Source organism: Pseudopipra pipra, chromosome 1, assembly GCF_036250125.1.
Source record: "Pseudopipra pipra isolate bDixPip1 chromosome 1, bDixPip1.hap1, whole genome shotgun sequence".
NCBI classification, from domain to species: Eukaryota; Metazoa; Chordata; class Aves; order Passeriformes; family Pipridae; genus Pseudopipra; species Pseudopipra pipra.
The window spans coordinates 37,632,725-37,653,948 of NC_087549.1; the positions used below are offsets into that span (position 1 = coordinate 37,632,725).

General features: G+C 37.5%; 1 protein-coding gene across 4 annotated transcripts in view; it reads left to right on the forward strand.

Moving 5' to 3' along the window:
* The window catches only part of CA8 (carbonic anhydrase 8), a 64,828-nt gene that overhangs the window by 16,697 nt on the left and 26,907 nt on the right, over nucleotides 1-21,224 (forward strand). For all 4 annotated transcript variants that reach the window (XR_010430100.1, XM_064652363.1, XM_064652348.1 and 1 more), the window contains exons 4-8: nucleotides 5,908-6,003; nucleotides 8,262-8,324; nucleotides 9,624-9,672; nucleotides 12,222-12,334; nucleotides 18,495-18,667. Coding sequence is in view for 3 of the 4 variants with exons in the window: in XM_064652363.1 (XP_064508433.1) it covers nucleotides 5,908-6,003; nucleotides 8,262-8,324; nucleotides 9,624-9,672; nucleotides 12,222-12,334; nucleotides 18,495-18,629 (456 nt within the window). In the remaining variant the exon portion in view is untranslated. The remainder of the gene's footprint in view (nucleotides 1-5,907; nucleotides 6,004-8,261; nucleotides 8,325-9,623; nucleotides 9,673-12,221; nucleotides 12,335-18,494; nucleotides 18,668-21,224) is intronic.

A 21,224-nucleotide genomic window follows, 5' to 3' on the forward strand; every position in this document is an offset into this window, starting at 1 on the left:
TACCATTAATCAGATACATCATAACAGAAGATGAGTTGTGATTTGTTTCAGAGTGTATTTTCCAGTGAAGCATTAGCCTGTCTTATGTTTGGTCTGGTGTTTGGGTGGCAGGTGCGCACTAGCATGTTGCAGCAAGAGACAGAGCTAGTAGCAACTTTACTGACATTGTAAGAGTCAGGAAAGCTTATCTGAAAGTAAGCTTAGGTGAAACATGGTCATTCACTGAGGCAGTTTCAGGAAGAGATATCATTCAGGAGTCAGTCAAGAGATGTTGCTCTAGTTATCATAGGCAATTTGTGCCTGGGCTCCTGAACAGAGACTCCTGGGAAGTGTGAAAGGACTAGAGGCAAGGGACACAAGTTGCAACAGCAGAGATTCTGATTAGGTACGAGGAGGAAAAAAATCTTCGTTATGGAGGAGGGCAAACACAGAAAATGATATCTAGAAGGGTTGTGGAATCTACATTGTTGGGATATGCAAAGCTTAGTGGGACAAGGACCTGAACAACCTGATCTGACTTTGAATTAGTAGCTAACTTTGAAATTGGTGCTGCTGTGAAAGGGTTGAACTTCAGAGGTGACTTCTGACATAAGTTATCCTGTCATTATATGTTTTATGTGTGAGCTGGGAATAAAATAAGGTCAGCAACAGAACTTAGAAGATCATTTTTGCTCTCAGTGAACTTAGGACCCTGCAGATTTCGACAGAGCAGTCAGTGCCCCAGACAGGGGAAAAATATGTTTTTGTAATGGTGTTTTTTATTGAGACACGCTGGCTTCCAGAACTGATAAATGTGCTAGGTCATATAAAGTGACTTTGATTCCTGCCAGAATCTGTCAGCCCAGGGACTCTGATTTTGTATAAATATCTACCATCCCAGGCCTTTTTATATTGACATAAAAGGTGTGGTAGAGAAAGGAGTGGTTTTAAGGGTAGTGTTTTCATTTGTTTATTGATTTTAAAGACAGAATATCAGGGCCTTACTCAGTTTTGAGAAAGTCTTGTCTTATGATAGGCCTGTTATTAATGTCTGTCAGCTTTTTGTAAGTAAGGATTGGGATCAATAGTCTTTTTGTTGAGTGGGAACTGGATGAAAATTGAGAAGTTTCTCAGAATTTGTTTCATACAGAATAATACTTTGAAGGAGTTTGCTCTGCTACCCAGAATAACTTCGTAATCTTCCCTGTGAAGGAGAGTCTCTTGAGCTGTTCACAGAACAGATCAACTTTATTAGTACTTTATTATGATTTGCCTTCATTGAGTTTTTATCTGATTTTAAAGAAGTCACTGCTACAATTCTTTGATTTACAGCTGGAGTGCTAAAAGGCTCCAAATCATTTTTTTTCCATGAGAAAAATGTATTTTTTGAGTGCTAAGGACTTTCTCACACCTTTCTTATTATTTTGAAAAATATACTCTCTGGTATGTCAAGCCAGCCACTGATAATCAGTAACCATATAGCTGACAGATTTTGGTTGTGTATAACCATCATAACTACCAAGTATCAAAACATTAGCTAACAATTCGAGCACAGCCTCTCCTGCCATACTGACATGTGCGGCTTCTTTGTACTCTGAATGAGAACCACACAATGGTAAGCTGTCAATGCACTGCAGCTGATTGTTTAAAAAAACCCTCATGGTTGTGTTCATATCAGGGACTGGCACCCCTTATGAGTGTGCACTTTTTGTGCAGCTATCTCAAATCAGTCTGTAAGTGAAGGTTATTAAAATACAGAACATTAATCTAATAGCCTCTGTGATTATCCCTAGTTGTAAGACACAGATGCATGGATATGAAGTTGTCTATGTGCATGGGCATTATATCATATTGAGAGTTTCAAGGTTTGTGAAACCACTGGGGTCTTTCCTCTCTGAATATTTGATTCCACTAAATATTGAAAAGAGTTACAGACCATATTATTCGTGGACTGTACTCTCAAGAGTTCGAATTTTGTAATGTTTATAGACTTTTTGCCATCTTTCTAAAAATCTGTCATCTGATGTTTATATCTGATGTCATATTAGAAATAAAAAAGAGCACACAAGAGTCAGAACTGCTTCAGAGAACCAAAAATATACAGGATAAAACATGACTGGGAAAAAACACTTTACTACAAACACTCACTTACTACTTCCTTGCTACTTCACTTTCTGAATAATTTTTTCATGTACTTCCCCAGCCCCCCTCTGAATTACATTTTTCCTACCTTGTAGAAGAAATAAGTTGATTTGATTTCCAGTTTTTTAAGTGCATGTCTGCATCTATTTATTTTAGTGTGCATGCATGGCCTTATAGAGTTAAAACAAAAGATATGAGGCCTATAGGCCTGTTGTTAGGAAATATTATGGTATTGATTATTATTTTCCTTTAGGTTGCCTGTCTAATTTAGGTTTGTAAATCCCTAATGACAGAATGTTTTCTGTGAATAGCTAATTCTGAATATCACCTTGATTTAGGACATGAGAACAGAATAAATTCCCTGCTGTATCAGGTGAACAGTCCATCCAGTGTGCTGTTGTTAGCAGGGTTAACAAGGGATGCTGTGTAGGAAAAGTACATGAGCCTGATGGCTTTTTGGTTTATTCCCTGTTCATTTACCATCATAGGACTAGGAGTACTCTCTACCTGTTTTCTTTAGTGTCTCTTTTTGACTTGTCCATAATTTGTCTAGCTCATTTATGAACCTGCTGACAGTGTTTGGCACCACAGTGTCTGTGACAGCAAGTTTGCAACCTCCTGTGTAAAAAATATATCACTAATCCACTGTAATTGTCACCACCTTTAAAGAAGTAACACAGTAGCATCTTAAACACAGATCAGAAGTTCATTCTACTTCGGGCTTTAGCAATCCAGTACAAAATGATGATTCTTTTTCCAAGGATCCTACTATGGAATTTAAACATCCTTGAGCAGAACCTCAAAGTTACAGAAACCTTTGGACCAGAAAGTGCTGACTCCCTATCCTTCAGTACCTTTAGTAATGCTGATTATTAAACCTGAACCTAGTCTAGGGGTGTCATTAGCTTTAAATACATCCCTTTTTCGTCTTTGTGATATCACAAAATCACAGAATGGGTAAGGCTGAGGGGACCACAGTGGGTCACCTGGTCCAATCTCCCTGCTCAAGCAGAGTCATCCTAGAGCACATTGCACAGGTTTGCATTCAGACAGTTCTTGAATATATCCAGACTCCACAATTTCCCTGGGCAATCTGTTCCAGTGTGTGGTCACATGCACAGGAAAGAAGTTCTTCCTTGTAGTCAAGTGGGGTTGGTGTTATGGTGGTGGGTTTTTTTGCTGTTGTCTTTTTGTTTTTTTTTTTGAGTAGACCATTCTGATCTCTGTTGAGCTAGTGGAAAGGAAGGAGGCTTGGAGAGGATGCAGAGATGTAAAGTTACTCTTGTACTATGGTTCTTCTCTCATGCATCACATGAGTGTATTTTGTATCATATCTTCCTGTCAGGCTGTTGAACGGGCTAATTCTATAACTCTTAACGCATTACAGCATTACACAGAGGTTTTGGTGTAATTTTTCTACATGATACAGCCTTATCATAGGAAAGTCCCTACCCTGATGAGCCTGCTGCCTAAAACAGGACAAAAATATGTTTCTGGATAAATTGGAGTCATTGCTTGTACGGTTTGAAGTGCTTGCTCATTTTCCCCTTTCTTGGACTCAATATTTTCCTTTCAGATCTTAATAAAAAGCCTGCTGCTGTCAAAATGCCGACAGATATAAGATTAGACTTCACCTCCAAAGGAGTACAACACATTGAATGCCACAGCAGCTCCAGCCAAGACCCACCTGTTGACACAGGCAAAGTCATGGTCTCTTTAGGTTTGGCCATTGCCCTTGGTGCTGTTGTTCCAGCCACCAAAGGACAAGCTTTGTGCCACGTGCCATGCAGCGCTGTTCTCGCTGCACCAAGGACGCTGCCATCCCTGCTGCAGTCACTCCAAACTTTTTCTTTCACATTTCCTTCTTAATGTCAGGATTTTGGTGAGGACTGTGAGATTGTGTGATCTCCCTCTAGTGAGGAGCTGGTGCAAATGCCAGGCTCATCTGTGGAAAAGTGGAGTGCTTTGGCTTTATCTTCTCGGGTGGTGGTGGCTCTGTGCCTTCCAAAGGGAGCCTTAGAGGCTGAAATATTATTTTATCCTCTGGTTTTGTTCCTTTAAAATCCAAAGACAAATCAAATGTGTAACAAAGCTTTTTATACATGATAAAATGCACAACACAAAGTAAATCCATGGGCAATAAATAGCTTAGTTCTAACAGGGACCATTTGTAAATCTACAAGTTTTGTAGCCATGGGCAAGTAGATTATTTGTATTAGTGTCCTCATGTGCAAATGAATTACTATATTTCTTAAGAAAAATGTTGAATGTTTTTGCTGCAGCAAACAATTTTGATCAGAATGAATAGAATTATTTGGATGATAATCTGGAATTTAAATCAATTTACAGTATGTTCATTTAAATGTTTGTATTTACTTTTGAAATGATAATCATCAAGAGCAGTGCCTAAAATTCTTATTGGAGATTAACTAAATGGAGAGTGATTGCTTGAAGAACTCATCTTCTGGGATGCTGAAATGCCTGAGTGAACTCCTGTTGTTCAAGGGGCAGTAAGCATTTCACAGAGGCTGTTATTGTGAAGAAATAAAACACAAAATAGGAAGACATATTATCTGTTTTAAAAACTAATTTTGCTGAAGGTGGAAACAACGTTGGATATCAGGGTGACATTTTAACTTCTTTAGACACATGACTGAGCAAAATATTAATAATGATTTTACAACAGGAAGTAAGTCTAAGAGTTTGTATTTTCTTAGCTGTTTTATCTCTGTGAAATGTGCAAAAGTTGACAGATAAACTTCAAAGCTGCTCTGCTTAGGATGTTCAAGTTCTACAGTGTTATCAAACCTAGTCACAAAGGTTACATTTTAGCATTATTTCTGGAAAAACTCATGTTCGAAATGTATGTTATCTTTCAGCAGATAGTGCCCTTCCTTCCTTCCTTCCTTCTTTGCTTCCTTCCTTCTTTCCTTCCTTCCTCCCTCCCTCCCTCCTTCCCCCCCAACTGTCACTCTGTGACACTTTTCTCTTTACCCCCCATCTTCCTTCCCCTACCTTCTTTCCCCCCTTTCCAACAACCTGATAATCTGTCTTCCAGCACTTTGCTCAAACGCCACTTCCCACATCGTGCTATGACACTTCACCAGAACAGACTTTGTGTTTGTTATCCGATATGTAGTGCCTGCCATGGTTTCATGCATTGACTCCTGCAGGCCCTGCTGCCCTGTGGAAGAAGGCAGTCGAGGGCTCATATTTTCCTCTTTACCATCCCTTTCTTTCATGGCTGTCCTAAGGTGGTCCTCCAGCCACTTTTCTCTGCTTGACTTTCTCTACATTTAACTTTTCCCAAAATCACTTCCACTCTTACTACTGACGTTTGAGTGACTCATCTCGGGAGGCATGATGTTAAGATGGTAGAGTCAGTCAGTCTAACGGGTGTTTGGACAGCCTCTGTGCATAATAATTCTCCTACCTTGGGAGACAGTGGGATGGTTGAGAGGCCGTGTTGGTGGGCTTCAATAGCTGATGTTATTTCAGTATTCAAAGTGAGTGAGTTGGTAAATCATAATTAGTACAATCATTCACACCTTTGCTGTATATATTTGGTAAGTGGCTATGCATCACTTTATCTGCAGCTGATGTTTTTTTCTTGGTGTTCCTTATATTTATAATAGTAATGCACTTATCTATACGTGCACAACCATGGGCATGCACATATGTATAGTCATGCACATGCTAAAGTTTTGTTAATTGATGTTAATTGCTGGTGGTTTTTTATTGCAAAACATATTTCTCTATTGGTCTATTTGCACTGCTTTGTTTTAGCTTCATCTAATGCACTGGAACTCTACACTGTACAGCAGCATCGACGAGGCAGTAGGGAAGAAGCACGGCATAGCTATTATTGCTTTGTTTGTGCAGGTAAGTTTCCTGGGTTACACTTGTTATGAAGCACTGTCATTTGTCTGAGGATAATGAGGTCCTTTCCATTTTATTTAATTTGTAATGATTTCATAAAATAAAACAATGTATGACTGCTAGTATTCTATTCAAAAGATACTTCTCAGTCACGTCTTCTATGGATGTGCCAAGTAATTCTTGTTTAAACAGGATATTGGAATTATGTTAGTTAAAGAAGAGATAATATATAGTTGGCCATAAGTAGACATCCAATCTCCATTCCTTGAGGCTGTCAAGATGTACAAGTGCTTCACTATCTTTGCAATGTGTTTTTTTCCGTTTCTGGCCAGACCTACTGTTCGGGTAGTCATATTACTTCTTCAGAGGCTGAGAGTGCTAACAAGTCTTGCCACAGACCCTCAGAAAAGCCTGCAATGAGGAGGCTTAAAGCTTCCTGGGAACAAGGTGTAATGAAAGCTGGGAAGTTAACGCCATAATCTAATTGCTGTTGAAGGTTTTTCAAGGTCTGCACCCTATAAAGATTTTCTGTTTTAGTCCTCAAATACCAGATTCTCATCTTCTTCGTGAGGAATGGCAAACTGTTTCATTTAAATGGGTTTGGAGGAAGAGGTTTAGAGTTCATGCTTAGATCAAATGGATTTTCTTTCACATTAATATTAGTAATTTGTCGTATTTCATAATGAGTTTATGAATGCCTTTGAGCTTTACCTCTGAATTTGAAGGTATGTTGGTTATTGCCTCAACACTCAGATAGAACTGCTAAAAATGGAAGTTATAAAGATTTCAGTTTTGTATCCTAGAGGGCTGTGTGATAATTGCTTATATAAGTCACCTTCTCATTCCAGCAGAGGTAACCTTCGAGTTAGTCAGAAAGTTATATATAAGTTCTTAAATAAATCTGAAACTTCAATGATACATTTTCCATTTCTGGTCTCTCACCTTCATCAGTGTTCTTAAGCATTCCAAAAGGCTTTTTCATTAGCCAAGAAAGGCATCACATAATTACAATTGACCAGAAGAAAATAATATTTATGCTCTTTATTAAAGGATCAGGGAGAGGAAATTCAGTGACCATTTTTTCCCGGTAAAGGCATGAAAATATAATTTTGCACCACACTTCTCAGATACATCATTTTAAGGCCAGTGAAAATATTTTCACTGATATAAGTGACAGCCCTTGGGGATTATTAATTTAGAAACAGCATCTTTGAAGTGACTTCAATATCTGTTACCTGCTTTGAAGGTTTTCAATTGAAATTCTGTTCTCAAACAAAAGAAAATCCTGTTAAATTCATAGAAATAACAAAGTACCTTTTGTTGACATTCAATTGTTTCCTTCCAGTGACTACTATGTCATTCGATTCCAAGAGAAACAAAGAGCAAACAAATTTTTCAGGTCTAGCTCTCATGTTCTTACTTCCTCATGGCTTATTTCCTCACCTCATATGCGTGCATGTTGACAGAGAAGTCAAGTGGAAGGCCATTCTGTGTCTTCCAATTTTGACAATGTTGTTCTGAAGGTAAAAGCTTGGGTCCTGGAATGGGTTATTTAGGTCAGAAGCAGCTGAATTCAGTGTGCAGGGTGAACTACGTTCATGTAAAATTAGAATCTCTTATTTCAACAATGTGTTTCTTTTGAGAGCCCCATCTTCTGTGCCTTAAAGGTGTTTGGTAAAGGCAGTGCTGCAGCCTGCTGGGAGCCCAGCTTTCACTGGCAGGATCCCAGAGATGTCATGAGGGAGGGAATCTGCCATTCTGTGCTCTGAAGGCAGGAAAAAACTCCCCCGAGCTTCATAGATACCTTGGGCCAGATTTGCAACGCTGTGGGAACAAATTCAAAAAGTGTCTGTCATGCTTGTTCACTCTGTTCCTTTCTGTATACTTTTCTGACAAAAGCTGGTAAGGACAAACTGTATCCTTGGCATTTATATGTCATAATACTCCATGATTTTGACTCCACATAGAGTGTATGCTGCAAAACAGGGTTAGTCAAGACTTAGTGGACTTAACTGTGACTCTTTTTCTGTGAGTTGCTGTCTCTGCTTTAAAGTATTTAAACCTTGTTTACTTTTGACTGGTGGTTTTGTAATGATTTAATTGTTTGAAGTTGCCGTGTATCAGTGTATTTGGTTAACAGAAGTTTGTGTAGCCTATCTAAAAACAACTATAGAACTTACTGGTCTGGTTGACCTCTGTTTTGCCTCACAGTTTCTGAAATAGCAAGATACTGAAACTCATCTTCACTTGCTGTATTTCAGATAGGAAAAGAGCATGTAGGCCTAAAGGCTGTAACTGAAATTCTCCAGGACATCCAGTACAAGGTAAGACATTGCCTGAAGAAAAGCTTCCTTCACTGACCAGAGAGAAAGTGAGCAAAGGGTCTATATGAAGCCAAGAGAAAGATTTCAGATATGTCTGTAGTGAAACCACATGAGAGCCATCATTTGGTGGCCTGTGTGAAAAGCTCAGCATTTTACATTAACTACATTATCTTACTAGTTAATTTCTATTCGGGTGTCCAGAAAGTTTGATCTATACCAATAACTGATTGCAAATCCTACCTTTTCAGTGATTATAATGGAGTCAGCGTGAACGCAGGCACCGCAACATGCTTAGTGGATGCCAGGAGCAGTATCTCAAAACTTATCTGGTTTTAATTTGTAGAGGAAAAGAATAGATGAAATGAGGACCCATATTAAATTGCAGTGGGAAATCAACAAGAACACAATGCTGACTTGTCAGGTGGATTATGTGTGGGGATCCTGAAGGAGAGATGCTAATCCTAGCAGGACTGAGAAGATATCCAGAATGTTGCTATCTTAAATGACCTTGGGCAAGTTACTTTCATCTCTCTGCTTCATGATCTGTAACAAAAGTAATCATACATACCTTTGATTTTAAAAGAATTTTGAGATGTATTGATGACATGTTTTTCTTTGGTCTGAAGAAATTAGCTATTCACTTCAGTGGATGTTGAAGTGTAGAAAAATTAGAAAATAAAATAACTTTTAGTCAACTAATATATAGTAAACTTCAGTCATGATGTTTAATACTGCAAACTCATTGCTTATGAAGGTGTCAGAGAAAACAGTACTGTATGGAACTCTGTAGTTTCATTACTGAGAGGACAGCCTTCGTTGTATGAAGTATGTTATAATGATGATTTTTAGAGGGTCAGCATCAAACATACTTTGGTATACATAAAATTTTTTTGCATTAAATATGTGGAACCTGCTTTACTTTATTAAATGTTATCCACATTAGTTAAGAAAAAGCTCACTTTGGCCCTAGGTTTTTTAAATTAATTTGTATGGAACCCCTGAATTTTGTATAGAGAATTTCAAGGCTGGGGCCTGGAAGAAGCCCAGGTACTAAAGACAGAAAGTTAACAAATTCCTGAGATAACCTTAGAAATAAAATATAAAATAGAATAAAAATATGTGTTTGTGTAGCTGCAAGGACAAATGCAATGATAATTAAATGGGAACTCTTAATAAGGTTGCTTTGCACAGGAGTGCAGGGCTTAATGTTGTAAGAAGACAGAAAGTGTTTTACTTCTCCATTCATCAGCATTTTAATAAGAAACTAGAGATGAAATTGATTTGTGTTCATTTTTTCAGGGAAAGTCCAAAACAATACCCTGTTTTAATCCCAACTCTTTATTACCAGGTAGGTGCCTTTGTTTACTTTGCGTGTGTGGATTACTAGCTAATTGGAGAGGCTGAGACAATCTTGAGCTAAAGCTTAGCCTAAGTTGCAAGCCTGAGAGTGTCCCCCATAAGGTGGTAATGCACCTGGTGGTGCTAACAGGGATAGGGATGAAGTCCATCGGATTTTACTGTAAATATACACCTTTGTCATGTGAGTGAGATATAATACCATAGTCTGCACTGCCAGCAACACTGTGGCTAGTTTTCTTGAGGATTTATCATCCCACCTAGAGAGGCAGCAGTATGAACTCCTTTCTCTACTTGGGCATAAAATAGGAAGTGTAAGGCTACCCACATAACAAGGTATTTTTTTGGCAGTGTCAAAAGACAATGGCGTAATGCAGTGAGAGTTGCATGGCATAGAAAAAGTAGTGACAAAGGGAGGCAAATTCAAACTCATATAACTAACAGTTAAAGAATATCAGTGAGAAATGTGACTTAAAAAAATGCATTTCTAAAAACAAATGTTTCTAAAAATTGAGGAATCCATCTGAGATAAATTCTGTGTTATAGTGGCAAGATCTTTAATTTTTCAAAATAGCCCAGGACTACATTAAAATATATTAATTATATCAAAACAATAGTGTCTATGTTGCAAAGAGAAGTGCTCAGCAATTAGGAATTGCAGGAATTAAGGCTGCCTGTGCCTCTTCACACATGTAAATTATAAAACATCACCTAAGTGCATGACTGGAATTTATTTTTACAGGACCCCTGCCTCACAGTTCCTATTTGATGTTGATCAAGTCACATAACCCAAAATTTCCACAGGTCATCTCTAACTATGTGTTCCTCATTTTCTAGGTGCCCGACTTGAGATCATGGGGTCTGATTTGCAGAAGTGCTGAGTGCTTACACCTCCAAGAGAAGTCAATGGGAGCAGTGCTCTGACTGTATTAAGTGCTATAGAAAATTAACTACTCAGAGAAATCAGGTTCTAAGCATGTCATATTGAACACCTCAAATGAATAGATGCATTTGACCTTAACTTCTCTGTGCCTCAGTTCCCCAGCTTTAAAGTGTGGGGGTAATACATCCTTCCTCACCACACAGAGATGGGGAAGGATAAATTAATTCACTTAAACACTCAGGCACTGAAGAAATGAGTGCACTAGAAATATGAAAAATGAGAAAATATGGTCCTTCTAACATGCAGGATTTGAGGAGCATGGGAGAAAGAAGACCAAGTAGAAAATACTGTACGGAGAAATCCAAGTGTTATTAGATGCTTTTTAAAACAAAGTCATCCGTCTTTGGAAGTAAATGATAGATTCTCCAGAAAAGACATACATGATCATGTAACAAGACAGTGTCACAATGCATGCACAGGATGGGCTGAATTAATTCTTGCAGTTCTTAACTTTTGAGTGTTTGATAATGCAACTTACTGTCAGTGGATTTGCTATGTAATTCCCTAACTGAGAAAGAAAATTACACCAATAAAACAAAATCCATTCACTGACAATCACAGGCTTCATTAGCAAGATTTAATTCCACTGATATTCCTCTGACCTAATAGTGAAAAAACAGGTTAGTTCAACCAAGCAAGTTTATGTTTCCCATCTCCCATTCTATCTTCCCCTTAGCTCTCCATGCCATGATTAAGCACCTTTTGTCTCCAGTTCCTCTCTAGGTTTGTTTCTTGTCCCCTCTTTTGCAGTCAGACAGTTTCCTCTCCATACTTCTTAGGCTGTTTGGGCTACAGCAGCAAAGGAAAGCCTTATGAAATGCAGTGTGATTGGAATCCATGAGAAATTAAAATTAAAATAATTAAAGTAATTAAAATAGTTAAAAGCATATGTGTTATATGTAGAGTCAAAACTCCGCTTGGACAAAATATCGTACATTTCCTTCATAGACAACTGTTTATTCTAATAGTTATTTATAAAACTATAAATAAATTTATAAACTTAAAAAATTCTAAAATAAACCATGATTTCCCCTTCCCTGTAAAATTAAACTCATTTTTCCAAAGCTAGAAGGCACCAGTGCATCTCAAAAAATATGTCACCAGAATTGCAAACTGTAAAGTTTTTCTTGAGCTGAACTTTCACTGACTTTTTTCTACAAAATGAAATAAATTCATCCTTGAGATGTACCCTAAATGTAAAAGTCAGTTAAAATTCCATCACTTCTACTTCTCTGCCTTCAAAATTGGATGGCTATTGTAGGTTCTGACATTAACAGGAGTTCTTTCTCACGATATTACTTATTTGCTGTGTTAGTTTAAAGAGTTGTGCACGTTATTTTTCACATCTCTAAGGTGTCATTTTCATATTTAAAATACTTGTCTGCAGTGGAAAGTTACTGTAATATAATGACAACAAGCTTATATACATTCATATGAGAAAGCAGTGGACAGTGCTTGACAGGTTATAAATTCACACCTTAGCTTACTGCATACTAACTTCATCATTTGAGCAGGCCCATGGCTATCATAAGCGATCATAATTGAAAGACACAATTAATTTCAATTTCATTAAAATTCCATCTTTGTTTTAATTTCAGATCCTCTGCTGCGTGACTACTGGGTGTATGAGGGCTCTCTAACCATTCCACCCTGCAGTGAAGGTGTCACCTGGATACTATTTCGCTACCCTTTGACTGTGTCCCAAGTGCAGGTAACGGCTGTGCTTAAAGTGACCTTGGAATATGGTTATGAGCTAAAGGTTATAGCGTGCAAATATATATATATCAGAACGTTATATCTGTTCTCCTTAAAGATCCCATTAGATCAGTACATGGCTTTTCAAGTAAAGGTTAAACCTTTTGAGTCACTGAAAGCAACGCAAAGGTCAGAGATGAAAAACCTTGTTATCATTTATCATCTGCATTTAAAATAATTCTTTATTTAAGCGCAAGAAGAAGAAAGAAGTCAATTGGCAAAGAAATTAAATTCTTCGTAATTGTAAGCTTTCAAATATCACTGCTTTTTGGTGTTAAAGGAACAAAAAAGCATAGGGAGACACTATGTCCTGGAGAATGAAAAATGTTAACATAGTACTGGCTAGCTATATTGCATTGAACTATATTTAATTTACCTTGCTCTTTTTATATTCATTTTTATGATAAATGTCAAATGGAAACTACCTATTTAAATTTAATTTCACACATATGTATTTTAAAGTGTTTGGTTTTTTTTTTTCTTACATTATATCTCACACTCGTGAGCCTTTCTACAGAAAACATTTCAAATCTGTCTACAAATAATCCTGGTAAAAACAATTAAAACTCCTGATGAATATACTCCCACAGTCTGTGAATCCCAGCTGGAGGACTGTGGGTTTAATTTAAGTGAAACTCTCTAGAATCCCTGAAGCTGAATACATTTATTTTTATCGCCTGTCCTGAAAAATGTACAAACAGAAGGGAAAAAAAGTATAAAAGGTGATAAATTCAGATTTAAATTATTTTAGCTTTAATAATCTAAAATTTTGCTAGTGATGCCAGCACAGTATTTTACAAACTTTAACAGTTTGAAATTGGCAGTGTTTATTTTCATATGGAAATTGAATTCTGGGTCTGATCATAGGATAAAAGCAATAGCTCCCAATAAGCTATTTGTATGGTAGCTACAACTTAAATGTATCCCATCATAAATCTGTTATTTATTTGTTTATAAAGAGGTAAATCTTGTGGCTGCTTACTACTGAGTAGGTAGTAGCATTCTGTTGGCATTATTAGATTCAGAATAACTTTTAAAGAGAGTGTGTATTTTGTAACTTGGGAGCTAATTGTTCAGGTATGATATGGATAAATAAGAGGACTTAATCAGAGGTACAAAGTCCACAGCTGTTACACTGAGACATAGTATGATATTGCTAGTTGTAGATTCTGTAGTCTCTATTTCTTTTTAATCCAGTCAGTGCACAGAGGAGGGCACAGTTCAGGCCATCCACATGTGATGGGAGACAGCAAGGAATTAATTAGGGAAATGTAACTTGAGTTAGTATTACTATGTATTAATTTACCACAATAAAACACCATGTTAGAATATGGTGCAAAGGGGATAAAACTCCTGAAAAAAATGTTGTGCCTCGGGAAAAGAGTGACCCATAGTGCCTGGAGAAAAGACTATGATTCACAGCCTTGACCTTTTTTAGGTGAGGGGTACCTGGTTTGTGTTGCTGCGTTACTTTGATAGGTATAAACCAAATCCAACAAGAATATTGCAGTGACAAAGGGCACACAAGTCATGGAGGAGCTTTTCCTTCCCACTGATGCAGTATGCAGGTAAGATGTGGCACTGGAGCAGAGTGATAGATTGGAGCAGACTTATGCCAGTATGATCCACAGTGCTTTGTATTTGTCATAGATAAGCATCAATTAGAAAAAAACTCCCCACTAGTAGTTATGATTGCAACATTAAAGGTAAGGTTGTACAGGAAAGACAATTATTAAGAACATGAAGAATTTTTGCCAGGGTGGGATAAAAAATTAACTTGCATCAGGCAGCGCTTTCAGATGTCAATTAAAAATAAATATGGGGACAAGTGAGAGGTGGTGATTCTGGGATTCAAAGTTTGAAAGGTACTGCAAGGTCTCCAGGATACCCAAAATAAGATTTTGGTGGGTCAGAATATTTTGCTATAGCCTAAAAATCCAAGATTTTAAATTGCAATTAGCATTTTCACTGCAATGAAATATCTGGCCTCTTTTGTGCATGTGGGCATGAGTGCATATGACAGATTTCACTTAATTGCAGAATCACAGAATAATTGGGGTTGGAATGGACCTCTGGAGATCATCTAGTCCAAATGCCCTGCTAAAGCAGGTCCATCTAGAGCAGGTTGTGCAGCAGAAATTAGAAATGCAAGGGCTTTTGCCTATGGAAAATAAGAGGATGTATATAGGATATACATTTTGATTCATCCATGGAAAGCTGGTAAAGGCATTTATTTTATTAAGCCAGCTTGTAGTATTAAAGCATATATTTCAGTGCAAATGCACTTCTAATGGGTTTAAACACGTTATTTTTACATTTGTCATTAACTTGTAGAACTTTCTTCTGTGCGATACTAATGAACGCAGCTTATGAAACTTCAAGTGATTTATATAAATACTAGTACCATCTGTGGTTATAGCTGGTAAGAGACAAATTCAAGGCTTTCTATTTTCATTTTTCAGGCCATAAAATAATCAGGTTCTGAGTGTCAATAACAAGTAAATAAAGAATAACAATCTAGTACAGAAAAGATTTTATTTCCTTCCTCTGATGAAATTAATTCATATGTTGGAGACAAGATACTCATTCCCATTCTCATTTTCTGTAATTAACATAACAATATTGATTAGCTTAACAAACCACGGGTCATAAGGGGGAAAAAAAATGAATAAAATTGCAATTATAGTACATCATCGCATCTATGTATTTTCACATTTTCTTATTTTGAAACAAAGGAGAAATAACAATTTTGTCAAAGGCATAATAGGTTATATGAATAGCAAAATAGCAAGGCAGGACTGCAGCATCCAGATGTGCTTTCCTGGAATACAATGCTTTTTCCTCACTGGAAGTAATTTTCTTTGACGTGAGTCCTCAATTCTATCAGAAAGCATTTTTCCTTCATGGGTCATTCTGTGAGATCTGGATAAAATGGGCAGGCAACTCTTCCTTGGAGAATAAGGGCTTGCAAATTTGGTTCTTGGAGTTTTATTATTGACCTCAGTGTAAAGGAGTTTGTATGGAAAGCTGCACCCTGCAGTAGCCTTTTTGCATATGCCTGTCCTTCTTTTGTGATTTTTATCATCCTCGCTTGTCTCACATTGAAATATACAGCCCAGCCCAGAAAGAACTGATTTGACTGTTTTTGTGAGATACCTTGTCCATGCACGTACACCGCTGAAATGCAGTGGGAGAAAATAGAAAACTCCTTCCTATCAGGCCAGTATAGGGCAGAAATTATTGAAAAAAAACTTGCTCATGCTCCTTTTCTCTATATTTAAAAAAAATGGAACTTTAGTGAATAATGTGCTTTGCGGTTCAGTGAAGCCCAGAACAAATACATTGTCTAAGCCACTCAGTGCAGAGATTTTAAATAATGATGCAACAAGGAGCTGTCGTTCTGCCATATTCATTGTCAGAGTTAGCTGGTTTTGTATTGAACGGCGAGGTCTCTAGTCCTTTAGTCTACCTCATTCAGAATCAAGACCTCCTAAAGCACAGAAATAGTAACTAGCATATGGAGCTGGAGTGGGAATTGTGCAAAATTTATGTAGTCTGTGAAATAAAGCACTCAGAGGTTCATGGCATTCTGTGCAATGGGAAGGAAGCAGGTTCATGTTCTTCGGAGGTGTCACGGAGGCATGTAAAAGAGTAACGCTTTTACACCTCATATAGAAGAAATGTTTGTAGAAAACATGCAAATTCTTTATTTTGTGTGTTCTGTTCTTCAGTAAGCACGTAACTGAGACAGAAGAATGCAGTGTTCAGGATTTGAATACAGGAAGTGATAAAAACATTCTACAAAACCTAAACTAAATGCTTTTACTCAGTAGAAATGCAACTGTTAACATTGTGGATTTGCCTCTTCACTGGTTAGAACTTGATCCTGAATTTCAGTGTGAACAGGCCTAGGTCATCCTTAGTGTCTTCTGGGCACATAAAAGTACGTGAATATCCAAGGGTGCTTAGCCATGTGCCTCTAAAACACCTGTTTCATTGGCAGTCTGACAGGGTGTACTTCAGAACATTGACTTACGAGGTGTTGGGAGGAAATGGTAAGTGGTTCCATATGTGGTAAAGCAGGATGAGTAGGGCACACAGATTGCCTTGTCACATGGAAATTTAATAGAAAAAGTAACGTCAGCACACTAGTGTCCATTTCTGACAGAACCACTCCTCATAAGTGAAGCAAACCACCATGTGTATAGAGGATCTCAGTCATGGCAGTCTGAAACATGGAATGAAGAACTAGACAAGGAGACTGGGCATCTCAGAAGCAATTCCCCCTTGGAGTAGGGCTAGAATTTCTGACTTCCCTAAAGACTAAAGAGCAGGCGTGGAGATCAGGTCAGTTCTACTTTCCTAACTGAAGAAACTGGAAGCTATGTTGTGAGAAGTACCTCCTGGAGAAAGATTTCACTGTGGGGACTGAGATGGAACATTTGTAGTTACAGTAGGAGACAGCTCACAAATGCCAGCTTTGCAGAGAGTCTGCTCTTCCCTCTCCTTCATCTGTGCTTGTTTGAAGTATCTCATTCTCAACAGATCAAACAAAAGCCACGTTTTTGTAAAATGCTCCTTCCTAAACTGCAATTATCTCAGGCTTTCCAGAGTTGATTCAGATGGTTAAAGAGGCTACCTTTACAAAAATCCATTCAGTGATTACCAGCACTTGAGTCCTTAAGACTTTTTCAATTCCAAGCCCGTAGTGGGTTTGTTTTCAGCTTTCTTTAAGTAAACAGCAACAACAAGAATCTTCCAAAACACAATTCTGCCTCGAAAAGCATTTTCAAGGAGATTTACAGTTCATTCTCCTTTTTGTCTTTGCAGTCTAAGCTGTTGTCTTATATCTCAGCTGCCAGAAGCTGAGTGTTGATTCCCAAGCACACTGTTTTTTGAGGAAAATGAAGCAGAGCAGAGCTAGCCTCTAAATCAAGTAAATAAGTCTATATCAATTCTGCTGTAGAGTGGAAAACAACAATGAAGGCAGTTGTCTTCCAGGCTGCAGTAAGAATGTATTCTCTGCAGGCAGGATAAGAATAAAAATGCCATTACCTGTAGTTTAGTACCTAATTTAATTTAATTCTGGAATCACACATTTTCCTTGTAATCCTTCATAGAATGTTTTTCACAGAGAAATTACCTCTATAATATCTTAGATGTTTAAATGATTATGTACTGCAAGCTCCACTTTACTTTCTCTGTATCTTCAGTTTCAAGTTAGAGCTGAACTGCATAGTGAGACATCAAAGGGTCAATAAAAGTACAGAGGCTGAGGTTAGGGGGGTCAGCCATAAGGTACATTTACTGTATCCAGCTAAGACAGCTTGTGAATATGTTAAAGCAAACCCAATTGTTATAGTAGTTGTAACTACTTACTTAAAATACCAGATTCTGAAAGACAGCACTGTTGAAGAATAAAGTGTAATATTGCTGAGATGTGCATTGTTTTCTCAGTTCTTTATCATGCAGCTCTTGATGCTGATACCAGGGATGGAGATGGAAGCTGCTCATGTTCTACCGTACACGAGATTACACTTAGAAAAATCTAAAAAGATTCTGTAAGCCAGAAACATATTTGTTTTGGCTCAGTTGAAATACTTTATATTTATTTTTTACTGTATTTGACTTTCTAAGTACCTACGTCTACAGATCTTTTGAAGCAGTATTTTGTTTTGATTGCAAAACCCATATTTTTCCACACAGAATGTCAACAGACATCCTCTAAAGCTAAGAATCTGTTCAGAATTCTTCTAGTTTAGAAGGCAACAACAGTTTCAGGCAGTAAACAAATCACTAGGAGAATTACAAAACAATTTGTAGTCAACCAAGTTATTCCTGAAATGCACTTATTTGAAGAGCACCAGAATGATTACTCTCAATGCAGAACTGTAAGGTTGATTCATAGGATGTAACCTGCAATGGCTAAGAAAGTCATAGATCCTAAAAGAAGTGCTGACAACTATTTTTAAATGTTATTAATGTATATTGACCCTAATATATGGTAACACTCCCATTTTCAAAGCTGCAGAATGGACTGGACAAGGCTGATTTTGATCATTAGTCCCATAGTGAAGAATGTGTCTCAGCTTCATGTCTGGTTTTATGTCTTTCAGATAGAAGAATTTCGAAGACTGAGGACACATGTTAAAGGTGCTGAACTTTTAGAGGGCTCTGATGGAATCCTAGGAGATAACTTCAGACCAACTCAGCCACTTAGTGATAGAATTATCAGGGCTGCATTTCAGTAGCAGAAGAGTAAGAACAACAATAGTAAATCTTTAGTCAGGTAAGTAAAAACTTAGTGGAAAAATCGAAAATCCGAAACAATTTTCATAGAGGAGATTTAGGAAAAGGAGAAAACTTGCTGAATTAATTTTAAGTAATGTTATGATACGTTGTCACAACTGTAAATTTTGACAGTGTAATGTTCTATTTTATCCTGTGGTATAATAGTTTGGTTGTGTCATGGTTTAACCCCAGCTCACAATCAAGCCCTACAAGCTCCTTGCTCACTCTCCATTGTTGGGATGGGGAAGAAAATAAGGAGGGTAAAAGTGAGAGAACTTGTGGGTTGACAGATTAGTAGGTAAAGCAAAAGCCATGCATGCAAGCAAAACAAAACAAGGAATTCATTCACCACTTCCCATAGTCAGGCAGATATTCAACTGTCTCCAGGAGCCAGGTTCCATCACAAGTTATGGTAACTTGGGAAAACAAACGCTATTGCTCCAAATGTCCCTCCCTTCTTTCTTCTTCCCCTACATCTACGTGCTGAGCATGTTTCCACATGGTACAGAATAACCCTTGGGTCAGCTGGGGTCAGCTGTCCCAGCTGTGTCCCCTCCCAACTCCTTGTGCACTCCCAGCCTGCTTGCTGGTGGGTGGGATGAGAAGCAGAAAAGGCCTTGATGCTGTGAAAGCCCTGCTCAGCAGTAACTAAAACTTCCCTGTGTTATCAATACAAATGCAAAACAGAGCCCTATACTGGCTGCTGTGAAGACTATTAACTCTATCCCAGTCCGAACCAGCACAGGTTACTATTAGGTTCTTTAGTAGCTGGACTCTAGTAAGTGATTTAATGTACTGAAATATTTGTATTGACTTCAGTAGGCAGAGAATCACCACACAGAGTTATGTCACAATTACTTCTTGTGGCTTTAAATTTCTCCTGCTGCAGGTAGGAAGAGCACAGTATGCATAGGTCATGGGGTATAATTCCCCAGTTACTGAGGTTTACTGGTTGATTTCTTACTGTGTTTTTAGAAGACCAGTCATTGGTGGATCTTCCCAGTCTTATCTCTTAAAAAACAGGGTAGTAGGTCTGGAAGGAGGCCTTTAATTCTTGAAGGAGGCTTTTTCTTTTTTTTTTCTTCTTTTTTTCTTTCTGTTTTAAAAAAAAAAAAATTCTCCCTGCTTTACAATGCTGTTTTTTCCCCAAGACTGAATCTTGGGCAACTCTAGTGAAGATACAAGAGGAAACTAATTAACTTCTCTTATGGCTAATTTTTCTTATTTCATTCATCAGAGTAGTTGCTGCTTCTTTTCAGCCTTCATTGGCTCACAGAGCAATAATTTAAGGATGACATAAGAGCTAATATGCATGTGAACCTACATTAACCCTGCTTCAGTTATGAAAAGCTCCCATGTCATGTTCCCCCAGCCTCTATCAGTTACAAAATAAATTCCCTCAATGCTCAACAGTTACTCCTAAACCTCATTATACTCAGTTAATCAATGTTTTAGTATAATGAAAAACCTGGCAATGAGATTCTTAGAGAGTTAAAGCCCAGGGAAGTGTTTGAGTCACCATCCCTGAAGGCATTTAAAAGTCACGTAGATGTGACACTGAGGGACATGGTTTAGTGGTGGACCTCGCAATGCTAGGTTGATGGTTGGACATGATCTTAGAGATCTTTTCTAAACTAAACAATTCTATGATTCTAAGACGAATAGTTGCCTTGAAAGTAGTAAGTCAAGGCACCAGCATTTATGGTTGATTTTGAAATAAAATGGTCCCACCTTGATACAAATAGTAAGACAGCAAATCTGGGATGTCTTCAAGAAAAGAATGAATCTGTTCTATTGCTTCCTTTGTCAAGTCATACTGCTTTTTAGCATAGTAAAATTTTTCATCTACTGTCTACAATAAACTTTATTTAAATGGTCAAAATATTGGGTACTCCCCATTACCCTATTTACTGTTGGAATCCATTATATAAAAGCATCAGGTTTTCTAACTGCACATTTCTTCAAAGTTACAAAATAATCAATTCATCCGGAGTTTCACTTGGAAGCATGCTGCTGAAAGCTTATTGATAAACACTTCTGAGTAAGGACATGTATTTGTACATTAAATTCTTGCCCTTTCTAGGTCAATGGTGGAACTTGGTTCACATGCTCTGTTTTGGAGTTAAGCCTCTTCAGAGCATTCTCTGGGTCCCAACTTGATATGAAGTTAATAAATAATCAGACAGAAGATAATCTGTAAAAGAGATTGATAATTCTGTGCTTCCAAAAAATGGATCCATTAAAACCAAATGGGAAAATTATCCTCCCTTCTGCATAGGATAGAAATTATTAAATGAGCTAGGACAGTGACCAACAATTTCATGGTCTTTCCATACAGTGTAAGTATTCAGTATAGTGTATGCATCTAAACATTTTTGAAGTAAGTGTTTATTTGTATTTTATAACCTTATTTAATATCTGCATCCTAGAAGTTAAACAAATAGAGCAAAATCTTGATACTTTTTAAAAAATATTTTCTCATTCCCATATTTAATTTTGAGCACATCCCTAAGCCCAATTCTCAATTACATGGTTCTCTGCAGTCACCAAATGTT